The following is a 12,512-nucleotide window of genomic DNA, read 5'->3' as shown; positions in this document are numbered from 1 at the left end:
CTTGAGCAAAATAAGCTTAGGAACAGTGCCCAGGCCCTAAGTTCAAGCCCCAGGACTGGTAAAGAAAAAGGAAAGCAAACTTTCCTGCTCTTCTTACTGCTCGAAGAATGTATCTGCGAATGAGAAAGGACTCAGGGAAAGCTGGAGAGAACCTGACAAGTGCAACTACCTATGATGTCTGTTTGTTCAGGGTTAGAGTTATTGTGATTAGAGAAAGACACAGGTTATTTCATCGGCTTGGGAGGCCATGGTGGGAAGATGGTGGGAATAAGTGAAACTGCATCTCAAATTACAGAAGTGCATAGTGTAGGGATTCACACCTGTGAGCTCTGCATTGCAGGAGGCATAGGTGGAATGACATAGTCCAAGGTCAACCCTCAGTTGAAGTGCAAGAGCCGATCAGAAAAGCAAAGCCCCCCGGAATGGAAGCATACCTAATTCAAGTAGTAAAGCATTTCCTAGGCATGTGCTTACCAGCCCTGGGGTTCAAGCTCCAGTTCTGCCTCCTGCTCCCCCCAGAGATTAGATGGGAAGTTGCACAGGACTTGCAAGTCGCTTGTCTACTAGGAGGCAGTCGTGAGCTTGCCAGCGCTGTGGTCTGTCCTCTCAATTGCACGTTGGTGCAAGTTGCAGGGAATTGCATTCTGTCACTGGTGATCTGATGAGTCGGGGCTCTCTGTTCTCTCCCGTGCCTGATTTCTGTGGGTGCTTTTGATTGAGTTGGGAGGTAGTTTGCCTTTAACTTGGGCTCTGAAAAGCATCCTCACAGAGTGCTTGCACTGTTCCCCACTCTGGCCGTACCCCAGAGCTGTCTGCCTCCAGGCCGGGGTCGGCCTCTGTGCTCATCTGACCTCTTCCCGATGAGCTTTGGCCACCTTCTAAGGTACTTAAGGCCATCGGAACTTAGCGCTCCTAGACATTCTCAGTGGCAGACTCTTGTTGTCTTTCACACTTTATAGCCACGGCCCTGTCCATTTTCCCACACCAGGGAGAGATCTGGCCATCCCTGGCCCTCTGACTTCCTCTTTTTTGACCATTCATGTTTGTGCAGTTGAAGAATATGAAGCCCTCTGAAAAGCTAAGCAGGTGGAAATTTCTCTCAGGTTTTACTTCATCGAGGTAAAGGATCTGAAGAGGGGCTGATTTTCCTGAATTCCAGAGCATTCTGGACGAGGGATGGTACCCGAGTAGTGTTGCGTAACTGCCTAAATCCCTGTGACTTTGCTGGTCTGGCACACAGGGCAGAGTCCCCTCCCTGTGGATGTCATTGTGCTGGTCCAGCTGCTGACCCTTCTCTCACTGTCCATCCCCTCACAGTGACATCTTGGGCTCAGGAGCTCAGGGTGAGATTTCTGTTGAAGGTTTGGAACAACCATTCCAAAATAACTCACAGACAAGTGTGTGTGTGTATGTGTGGGGGGGTGGGCAGAGGCGTTTTTCTTCCAAAACCTCACAGGCAGAAGAGCACCCACCATCAGGTATTGTGGCGTGGCTGTTGTGTATGTGTGTGTGTGTGGGGGGGGGCCTTGCCTCCCTGTAACTCTGGCTGCTCCTCTTCTGCCATTCCCTCTTCCTCCAGCTGAGCTCCAGAGGAGCAGGGGGCTCTGAACACTCCAGGCCCACTAGATTAACTCCCTGCTCAGTCCTCTTCTTGTGAAAATTTGGGTTTCATGATCTCTCAACCCTCCCCCCCTTTTTTTCTTCTAGTCCCGGGGCTTGAACTCAGGGCCTGAGCACTGTCCTTGGGCTTTCTCAGGTCTAGCACTCTACCACTTGAGCCACAGCACCACTTCCGGCTTTTTCTGTGTATGTGGTATCACAGAATGAAGCCTAGGGCGTCGTGCATGCGAGGCAAGCACTCTACCACTAGTCCATGCTTCCGGCCCTCTTAATCCCTTTTTAAAAATAAGAAAGAAAACAAAATCAGTGCGATGTTGGAGACATTCTTATGACCAATGGCTTTTTAAACTGAATCTTTTAGGTTCCTATAATAAAGCTCACGGATCAGGAGACTGACGTGAAAGTGGACATCAGCTTTAACGTGGAGACTGGCGTCCGGGCAGCTGAGTTCATCAAGAATTATATGAAGGTACTGCTGAAGGCTTTGTAAAGGCGGGGGCCTGAAATTACACTGGGTTCACTTCTCAGCTTAACAGGCATCATGAACAGTACGGCCCGCTGTGCGCTGAGACCGTTCTCCTGTAATACCATTCCTGAAGATCCTTTGGGATTCCATAGCCGTCTTTGCGATTTGCTTTTCTTCAGTGGTCATCTCTTGAAGTTGAGCCTTACCAGAAAATGGGTGTGAAAATGCCCTTCCTCAGAACTGCGAAGTGATGCCTGGCTCTGGGTGGCTCGTCGTCCCGAGTCTAGTCCTGGGTCCCTGAAGCTTCCCCAGCCAGGATGTAGTTCAGCTTGGTTTGGCGCTCAGGGTGAGGCTAGGCTTAGCTCGTGAGCACCAGGCCAGTGCGTCTTAGGAGCTCGCAGGCCATGCAGCCCTGTGACCTGAATCCTGGCGCCCTCGGTTCCCCTGTCCTGCGTCAGCGTCTGCTCTGAGGAGTGTTTTCAACTCCTGCCCATGTCCAGCCATCTGCTTTCTGTGCCCCTCGCCTGTGTGTTGCCCCTGGGCGTCTGTGCTAGGAGCCCCCCCCCCCCCCGCACCCCGGTTCTCACATGACCTGCAGGAAGTGGACGCCTTGGTCTCCCAGACCCTTCAGGTGTGCAGGAGGATTTCACTCTTAATGTTCCTCACCAGTGTTTTAACTAACAGTAAATCTTACTCTTTGGAAATTTGCAGAAATACTCCCTGCTGCCTTACCTGATTTTGGTACTGAAGCAGTTTCTCCTGCAGCGGGACCTGAACGAAGTTTTCACAGGCGGCATCAGCTCGTACAGCCTCATTTTAATGGCCATCAGCTTTCTGCAGGTACGTGGTGTGCCCTGACGCTTGGGCGGGGGTGTGGAAGGATGCTGTCTTCCTGTATAGCCTGTACAGCCGTGTTGTCCCTCCCCTCCTGGGTTCTTCGGTTGGACAGAGCTTGACTCCTCCTCTCCCTGCCGCCATGCTGCTGTGACTTCCAGTCTGGATGTAGTAGGTACCCGGGAGTTACATGGTGTCTGTCAGAGCTCAGGAAGAGTTTGTTGCTTCCTGGATGATACAAAGCTGTTTGTCTGCTACTTATCTGTGACTTAACTCTGAAAAAAAAATTTTTTTTCAGAAATATTTTATACCTCATCTGGGCATAATTTAAAACCTTGTGAAATTGATGGAACATCAATATTTTCCCTTGAATCATCTCTGATCTGTATTTCTTGACTACTAAGTATTATGGAAAATCTCTGGTAGCAGACCTGTCTAAGTACGGAACACTACAAGGTTCAGTATTTAGCTGTACCTGTACTTTCTAAAATGTATCAAGTGGTGGCTGAGTTAATTAAAACATTGAGTGCTTGGTTACGCTTTCTAGAACAGGCGTCCCATTCGTTACAAAACCTTGTCCCCGTGTTCCTCCGAGGCATGGTGGCATTCTTCTCTGCCGTTAGCTTTATCTTTGGAATTGTGTGTGTGTGGCGGGGGTCTTGGTCCAGGTCAAGTTGTTTCTCGGTACATTGGCAGCCTGTGGATAGAGCCTCAGCCAGCAGGTCTGGGCGGGCACCGACCATGCTCATCCGTGGAAACACAGCAAGCACTCTCTGTTTTCTGGTTCTCTGATCCTGTGGGTTTGCCTTCTGCTTTCCCCAGAGACCTTCCCTGGTGTCTAGAAACTACTTTGGACTAAAAGCCTCTGTGCTTCATTTTCTGGTTCGGGGTACTTTAGTGGCACATTGGCCACGGCACTGTGGTGTTCTTACGCCATGAATGCCCTGTGTCTCCTGTGGCACTGATGTGTAAGGTCATGGCGGTTGGCTCAGGACCCGTAGAGGCTACACTGAGCCCGGGTAGGGTTGGCCCCGCCGTCACACGCCCCTGTGCCTGGTCTGCCCACCGTCGCCCGTTTCAGGGCTGGGCTAATTGTGGCAGCCATGCTCACTTGATGGCCACAAGAAGGAGGCTGCCAGGCCTTGCCCTTGGCTCACTCCCGGATGAGCAGTAAAGAATAAGGAGGGAAATAAAGGTGAGACAAAACTAAGAAGGCTCAACTGGTATGGACTGAGGAAATCCTGAAATCCTCAAAAGCCAAAATCTCCCGAGCTCTAAACGTCCTCTCTGTTCCTTGGAGAGTCGCGTGTTTACAGGTTTTCCAGTCAGGACTTGAGTGTCTGTCTAGTGGCACTGCCGATTGGACACAGCCCAATAGAAAGACCCTGAGCCCAGCACTCCTCAGCTCGTGGAGGATAACAAGGGCAATGGACGGGCTGCTCTTTAAGAACAAGAGCTGCATGTGGGCACACAGGCCTGGCTGCCGAGGATCGTGTGGCTTACACCAGTGACACTCGGGACTCGTCTAGGGACGCAGGCTCAGGGTCAGAATGAGGCCATTACGCGCACAGTGAAAGCGTAACACTGCATCAGGGATGATGCTGATCTGTATGACAAGCAGGATATGCGTTTGCTATAAATATTGTCAGGCGATGCTAATTATCTCTATGCACAGTAAAAATGGATCATTTCACTTCCTTGCTGAACGGATGGGTAGTGCTCTTCAGGGTCACACTGCCCCCTGCTGGTTGCATTTCAGAACGACGCTATTAAGGCGCAAGATAGCATCCACCATCCATCCCGATGACTAAATCAGGCTAAGCAAGCATGACAGCATTGGGCAACTTGTGGCAAATGAAATGTCTGTATACAGGTCCTCACTGTGCGGATTGCCAGAAGTGATGACATGTACGACTGCCATCTAGGACAGGCTACGGCTCAGGTCTCTCTGTGCTGGAGTCGGCCAGCTATATGTTGTTTTCTTTAGAAAGTGACATGAATCCATACAAATCGTGACTGCATTGCTTTTACAGTTGCATCCAAGAATCGATGCCCGGAGAGCTGATGAAAACCTTGGAATGCTTCTTGTGGAATTCTTTGAACTCTACGGGAGGAATTTTAATTACTTGAAGACTGGTATTAGAATAAAAGAAGGAGGTGCCTATATCGCCAAAGAAGAGGTCATGAAAGGCATGACCACTGGGTACAGGCCATCCATGCTCTGCATTGAGGATCCCTTGCTGCCTGGTAAGGCCAAGAGGCCTCTCAGCCCAAGGGCCCAGCTCTGGGTAAAGCTTCCTTTCTGGACAGTAGGGTTCTTAGTGACACGCCCAGAAAGCCTTATCTTCCTACTGCGATTACTGTCTTTGAAAGTGTTCACATTGGGTATCAACCAGAATTAAGAACAGAAGACTCCGCATTTTTCAGGTTCAGAGGTGTTGCCGACTCACCACGAACTCGTCACTCCCTAGAAAGAAGCTAGTAAGATAGAAAGCAAAGGGTCCTGTCCTCTCCTTTTTGGACATTTCTTCATTTTTTTTCCCTCTGTGGATATTGCCATTTGTTGCTGTCATTTTGTTTAAGTAATATCTACCATACGGACAGATGACCAGCTTGCCTCTTGACTTTAACAGTATGCTCGGGCCCCTTCCCTGTGTAGGTAGGTTACATTCCAGGGTAAGGACGCCCAGATTGAAGAGGCCAATGTAGGCTCTGTCAGCTATATCTGCTGGCACATGTAGGACAATATTTATATATCCAGACCTGTGGCAAGAGTCTTCTTTCTTACTTTTATTTTTTGGCCAGTCCTGAGATTTGGACTTGGGGCCTGAGCACTGTCCTTGGGCTTTCTCAAGGTTAGCGCTCTACCACTTGAGCCGCAGCATCACTTCAAGCTTTTTCTGTGTATGTGGTACCAAGGAATCAAACCCAGGGCTTCGTGCATGCTAGGCAAGCACTCTACCACTAGGCCAAACTCCTGGCTCAAGAATTGTTTTGAATCTATGCCAACCCAGTGAGATTCTTTGATACACATGTAAATTTTAGCTTACATTAAAAAAAAAATCACAGCAGAGTTAAACACACTGTTATTTATCAATCCCACAAATGTTTATTGAGCATTTATTAGGTGAGACACTGTTCTTACTGTTGGTGATAGAGTCATTGACGGACAGGTGACAGAAAAGGTGGAGAAGGCCAGCTCCAGGTACACTGCCCTCCATGTTGCTTTCTGTATGACTCACTGTGCCGTCCATTTGTCCGCCAGACTGTCTTCTCGTGGGGTGAATGTGCAGGACTTTCTCCCCCTCACTTTCATCAGTTTTCATCTGCAGTCAGTTTCTTTTTATTATTCTGCTTCTGTAGATTTTTGTTTTCATATCTTCAAATTCAGTAATAATTGTTAGTTGTATGGCTCCCTGGGTGAGATATACTTTATAGAAATGTCCTAAAGACAATGTGCTGATGACTGTTGGTGTCCTGGTCTTGGAGCATTTATTTCCTGGCTGCACTGGGTGCAGTGTCTCACATCTGTGTGTTTATGTTGTGTGGTCAAACTGGAGACTTCCATTGTCCTCAATTGTTTGCTTAATTGTAGTTAAAAAATGAAGAACCGTGTTATGACTGGGTTATATTTAAATGTAGAAAACATAAAGTGCTAATATTTAGTATATTCCTCTGTGAAGGCATACTGCCCTGTTTTGTGCAGTATGACACCTGTGGATTTCCTGTAAAAATGAAGCTGACTGGTCTGTTTGACGACTTTAGTGATGGCCTCGTTTGATTGGATGTGAATTCAGTGTTAACACCTGAGGGTTCACATCTAGGACTTTCTTCCCCGAAGGATTTACTATCTGCAGGTTCCATGATCACAAGTTAAATGTCAGTGCGCCCAGAGTCCGCTCTCAGCCCTGCCTGCAGTGATGCACAACTCCCAGGCCTGTAGGTCAGCGCTGCTGGCTCCCTTGTGACCGTAGCAGTCATGGCCGCACAGAATCCGATGCACACTGAGCCCGCCGGCACGAGCTGTGGGTACTGCTGGTGCATCCGCAGGCGCTACTTTCCTTGCATACTTGTGCTGGCCTGGCCAGGCTCTGCTGGTAGAGCCTGGAAGTGTGCTGGCGGTGAGAGTTGGACTCACAGTAGTCTGCATGGAAAGAACAGACACACCAGGATACTAGCTCAGGCCTGCGAGGGAGTTTGACAGGTGCCTTTCCGTTTCAGGGAATGACGTTGGCCGGAGCTCCTATGGGGCCATGCAGGTGAAGCAGGTGTTTGATTATGCCTACATCGTGCTCAGCCATGCTGTGTCGCCCCTCGCCAGGTCCTATCCCAACAGGGATTCCGAGAGGTAACGGAGAGACCGCATCTGTGTTCTGGCTCCCCTCTCCTTCCTTGGGCGGCCTGCTTCCCTGCCGTCTCTTATCGTCCTGCCCTAGAAGACTGGAGCAGTTGATAAAGGAAGGTGTTTCACAGATTCCAGTTGGCTCTGCTGGGCTGGTAGATGACGTTCTCATCGGGGTGTTTTGGGTTGGAAGGCGGTGGCAGCGACTTGGAGCTGTGTGGAGGTCTGAGGTCTCAGCTCTGTCCCTTCTTCCTCGTGGACGGCTGTCCACTCTGCATTTCAGAGTATTTTTTTGCCCTGCGCCCTGCTCTGCTGCTGTGGTCTGGTGGGGGAAGAGTGGGCCTGGAGAGGAAGAGCAGTGCTGTGGAGGTGGTGCCGCTCTGCTTCTTCCACTCCCGTTCCCGGCTGGACCATGGAGTAGAGAGGCTTCAAGGCCTGCCTTTCCCCATGGTTCTGGCTGCAGCATGCTCTTCACACCAGCCGTACTAAGGGCCAGCCCTGGGTCTAGTGTGAGCCCTCCGTGTCCTTGGCACTGGGGCACGGAACCGACGGCCCGTGATCATCATGGGTGGAAAGGCTGGGACCCCCTGCCCAAGAGCCGTGTGTGGACAGGGGAAGGGACTGGCACCTGTGCACAGACACACGCAGGGCCTGGGCGCTGTCCTGGGCTTAAGTAGAAAGCAGGCGCTCCCCAGGGGTTCAGCTCCTTGGACCTGTCACACGGGGCTGAAGCCACACCTTGTCCTTTCCTAGTACTTTAGGAAGAATCATCAAAGTCACTCAGGAGGTGATCGACTACCGGAGGTGGATCAAGGAGAAGTGGGGCGGTAGGATCCACGCGGCAGCGCCGGCGCCTGAGCTCGGTGAGAGGCCCGTTCAGCCCGGGAAGGCCTGGCCGCCCGCCGAGGATGTCCCTTGAGCTGCCTCCCCCAGTCTGTGACCCCGCAGCACTGTGAGCCCTCGGCAGCTCTGTCCAGAGGAACTGCCATGCGTGCGTTCCACGCATCTGTGGCTCGTGAAGTCTCCAGTGGCCGTACTAGGACTGGGGAGGAGATGAGTAGTGGGTGTTTTGTTCCCTTTCACTAAGCTAGAACATTTCCACATGTAATCAGCATGAGAAACTACAGCGGATTCATGTCCTTTTGTGTTAGTATGTCTTTGAAATACAGTATGTCCCTGTTTTTACAGAACCTCCTTTTTGGGGGGATCCTAATTTTTTTTTCCAGTTTTTTTAAAGCTACAGGTGAAGATGATACAAACTCATGCCGTGGCAAGCAAAAACGGATGTTTTTCAGTTAGGGAAGTGACTCTTGTTTAAAATCAGATGATTTAAGTGCAGCACCCCATTTGTCCGTCACGCTGGGTGAACGGGAAGCCTGGGGAATGGCTCCCATCGGCCCCTCCCATGACCTGTGCTGTGTTCCCATCCCAGACAACAGGGCTAAGATAAAAGAGCGCATCGTCACTTGCAATGGGGAGCAGGCACAGAACCGGGAGCCTGGCTCGCCCTACAGCCAGCGCCTGACTTTGTCCCTGTCCAGCCCTCAGCTCCTCTCCTCGGGCTCCTCTGCTTCTTCCGTGTCCTCCCTTTCAGGAAGTGACATTGTGAGTATGCTCTCGGTCATAGGATGTGTTCCTGTAGACCTCTCTATAGCCCCTCGGTCACCTTGCTTTCAGCGTGTGGCATGTGCATGGCGTGGGCACTCCAGCTGCCCTCAGTCTGCGCTGGGCTGCCCTCGGCATTGGCCTTGAGAATCCCAGTCTTAGTTGCTCACGTGGCCTTTTGGTTGGGAGCAGCAGTAGCACACGGCGAGCTGTGGGCTTCTGAAAGCCGGTTTGGAGGTGAAAAGCCACATGAGATCCAAGTGTGCTCCAATACTTCCTTCGGTGTGCTCGCCTGTGACGTGACGTGACGGGCGGGCAGTGGGGCCTGGTACTGAGAGCGAGCAGTTGGGGCAGGCTTTGTTTGTGGGCGCTCTGGATAGCTGAGAAGCAGCTGTTAGGTTGTCTGTGCTGGTTCTAGGACTCGGACACCCCCCCCTGCAGCACGCCCGGCGTCTACCAGTTCAGCCTGCAAGCACCGACTGCGCTGGTGGCCTCGCTCCCCACCGCTCTGCCCGCGCCCAGCTGCAAGCCTCATCCCAGCACCTCCAGAACGGTGGTCGTGACAACCAGCAGTCAGGTACAGGTGGTCTCGCGTTGAGCATGTGGCTGCAGAGCGCAGGGGGAGAGGGGGATGCCACTGTGAATTAGAAAAAAAAAGACCTCTGGCATCTTTGACAGGCCGAGGATTTTTGCCTCGCTGTGTGTTTTTCTTAGTGGGTGGAACTCACTTCCCGTTCATTCCTCTGTGGAAGACAGTCTCGGAGACGGTTGGTGGAGGCCGTGGTGTCTGACCTCAGCACCTCGCACACCACTGGCTTCTTGCGTGTTAAAGTGCTTTCCGACAAGGGCCATGCTGGGTGTCTTCCTACCCGCCCCTCCGTATCCGGAAGCAGATGCTGTCCTGGGCGATCTGCAGAGAGACTACCGCTGGCCAGTCCTTTGACCTCACCACCCCAGTGGTGAGGCTTCTAGTATCTTAATATGAACCGAGGGAATTTATCCTTTTCTTATTATTTTGGAGACTTTTCCTATTAAACTACATACTACTTTTTTTTTTTTTTTGTTTGCCAGTCCTGGGGCTTGAACTTAGGGCCTGTGCACTGTCCTTGGACACTTTTTGCTCAAGGCTAGTGCTCTGTCACTTGATCCACAGAGCCACTTGGGCTTTTTCTGTGTATGTTGTTCCGGGGAATCAAACCCAGGGCTTTGTGCAAGCTTGGCGAGCACACTCCCACTAGGCCACTCTCCTGGGCCCTATGTTCTACTTTTAAATTTGGATTAAAATTAGAAGTCTGAAAGTGAATTTTGCAAATGCTAAACTTTGTGTTGGGGTCATTTATACACTGCATATGAACTGCATATGAATGAATGCAGCACATTGATTTACTTGAAAGCAAATGAAGCTGGCTTTAGAGATGTGGGCTGAGTTTACACAGCTCCCCAAAACTGGCCTCTTCTGTAATTTGGCTTTGCTGGGGATCCATTCATTCTTCAGAGACAGACCCTTGAGGTTGAGCCACTCAGATGCTTAGCTTCACAGTGAGAGTGTTGGCATGTGAGTGCTTGACAGAGTTTGTGTCTGCACCCAGAAAGCGCAGCACAACCCACAGACATTTAATGCAGACACGTAAGATTCTCAGGCAGTTGTTTAAACTATTAAATTCTGTCTGAACGTATTTGTCTCATCTGGGTCTGATGTCGCAGAGGAAGCTCTTGGCATCACGAGAGCTGAGGGCAGTGCTTTCCTCTTCTGTCCCATGCTGTGACTCCTGTGGCTCTTGCAGAGTCTAGGGATGAGGGCAAGTGGGTGCCGTGGCCAAGGGTGTCACGTGTGTATCTACACTAATCTGTGGCTGGGTGAGAGCCAGGCAAGGTCTTTTTGTCGGTAGGGTGTTTAGACGTTTACTTCCACTGGAACACTTAGGTGAATGCCACCCTGACGTAGGAGCTCCTCTCTCCCTGGAGCTCACGGAATGACTGCTGGCTCTGTGACAGGATTTCTGAGTTTCACAGCCACGCAGCCGGGGTCCTTAGATCCACAGTCACTTGGAGGCCAGAGATCCCAGAGAACAGAACTTGCTTTTCTGGAGCCTCCTTCTCTGGGGAGCAGAGGAAAGTCTGAAATTTCCCTAGCACAAGAGTCCAGCAGAGTGGAGGAAGTGGGGTGTTTGACTGTTGCCCCTGCTCCTCTGTCCCTTGGACAGTTCTTGGTGGCGGCTGGCAGCTGTGGCAGCCATTCCCTTGGGGCCACAGTCTCCCTGCAGAGGTGCTGCTGGCGCCCAGAACATTATGTCTGAGCGCCCCTCTACCATGGGCAAGGTTGGGGGCCTCCGGAGGGAACAAGAGCAGAGGTGGGAAGGAGCTGCAGCTGGCCCTCCTCACCCCCTCCCTGTGTCCCCTATGTCCCCCGGATCAGAAGGGAAGGAGCGTGCTCGTCCAGGCGCAGGTACTCTTCTACAGATCCAGTTATTTTGATGGCTGCGAAGTTTTTAACTGTGGTTTCAGTGAATTTTAGAATTGGATCCTGGGCTCGTCTAGACATAGACTTATTTCCAGTTGCTGGGTCCTGAGAAACGCCGGTGGCCTTATCGCGCCGTATGTGGTGGGTTGTTCATGGGACGTCCTGGGCTTGGTGCCTTCCTGTGGTTAGTTGTGAATGTTTCTCTCTTTGTTTCTAGACCAGGTTTGCTATCCCTCCACCTACCCTCGGAGTGTCCCCTGTTCCTTGCAGACAGGCTGGCGTTGAAGGAACCACCTCCCTGAAGGCTGTCCACCACGTGTCCTCTCCCGCCATCCCCTCTGCGTCCCCCAACCCACTGTCCAGCCCTCACGTGTATCACAAGGTGCGTGGCTCTCCACCCTGCCCTTGGGCAGTCTTCTACCTGTGCTGTGTCCATGTGTCCTCACTCAGAAGTGGTTGTAGAGGGAGAGTCACTGTCCAGTCTTTCATCTCTCTTTCCCAAACAAAACTTGAAGCATGTTGAACTATTTTGACGTGGAATATACTTCCATTGTCTCAAGGCTTCTCAGTTCTTCTGCTGAACTGGTGAGCATAAAGCTGAAGTTTGAAACAAGCCCATCTACTTGTTAAGTTCATGTCATGCTAATGTAGTTACAGTGGTTTTCCAGAAGCAGAGGACAAAACCAAGAAGCACCCTTGGCCTTGCGCTCTTTACCAATTGGTCGCCCTCTTCCTGGGGGTGTTAAGTGCTGGCTGGCCAGGCCCAGTGCACTGTCCTTCTAGCACTCAGGGGAGCCCTGAAGGGCCCGTGGCTTCTGTCACCAAGTCCCCATGCTCTTCATGTGCTTGGAGAATTGTGACCTGGGCTTTCTAGCAGGAATGTTCTGCAGGATTTGAGTTTTGCCTCTGGCGTCAGTAACTGGGTGCATTTGTTAGTGTTGACACCTCACTCTTCAGCCAGGCACCGGTGGCTCACACCTGTGATCCTAGCTCCTCAAGAGGCTGAGATCCCAGGATTGTGGTTTGAAGCCAGCATAGACAGAAAAGCCTGTGAGGCTCTAATCTTGAACTAACCACCAAAAAAGAAGTTGTGTGACTCAAGTGGTAGAGTGCCAGCCTTAAGTGAAAAGGTAAGCAGTAATAAGAGACTCGGAGTTTTGCTCCAGTATTGGCGTGCTAAAAAA

At 51.2% G+C, this 12,512-nt stretch overlaps 1 protein-coding gene across 2 annotated transcripts in view; it reads left to right on the top strand.

Moving 5' to 3' along the window:
• The window catches only part of Tent4a (terminal nucleotidyltransferase 4A), a 36,737-nt gene that overhangs the window by 21,352 nt on the left and 2,873 nt on the right, over nt 1-12,512 (top strand). For both annotated transcript variants that reach the window (XM_090332146.1, XM_090332145.1), the window contains exons 5-12: nt 1,982-2,089; nt 2,798-2,926; nt 4,954-5,167; nt 7,142-7,268; nt 8,016-8,125; nt 8,695-8,867; nt 9,286-9,444; nt 11,546-11,710. In XM_090332146.1, coding sequence (XP_090188272.1) covers nt 1,982-2,089; nt 2,798-2,926; nt 4,954-5,167; nt 7,142-7,268; nt 8,016-8,125; nt 8,695-8,867; nt 9,286-9,444; nt 11,546-11,710 — 1,185 coding nt within the window. The remainder of the gene's footprint in view (nt 1-1,981; nt 2,090-2,797; nt 2,927-4,953; nt 5,168-7,141; nt 7,269-8,015; nt 8,126-8,694; nt 8,868-9,285; nt 9,445-11,545; nt 11,711-12,512) is intronic.

The sequence above is a fragment of the Megascapheus bottae genome, chromosome 4 (assembly GCF_031878675.1).
Source record: "Megascapheus bottae isolate mThoBot1 chromosome 4, mThoBot2.hap1, whole genome shotgun sequence".
Taxonomy (NCBI): Eukaryota; Metazoa; Chordata; class Mammalia; order Rodentia; family Geomyidae; genus Megascapheus; species Megascapheus bottae.
This window is presented reverse-complemented; position numbering and strand designations above follow the sequence as displayed.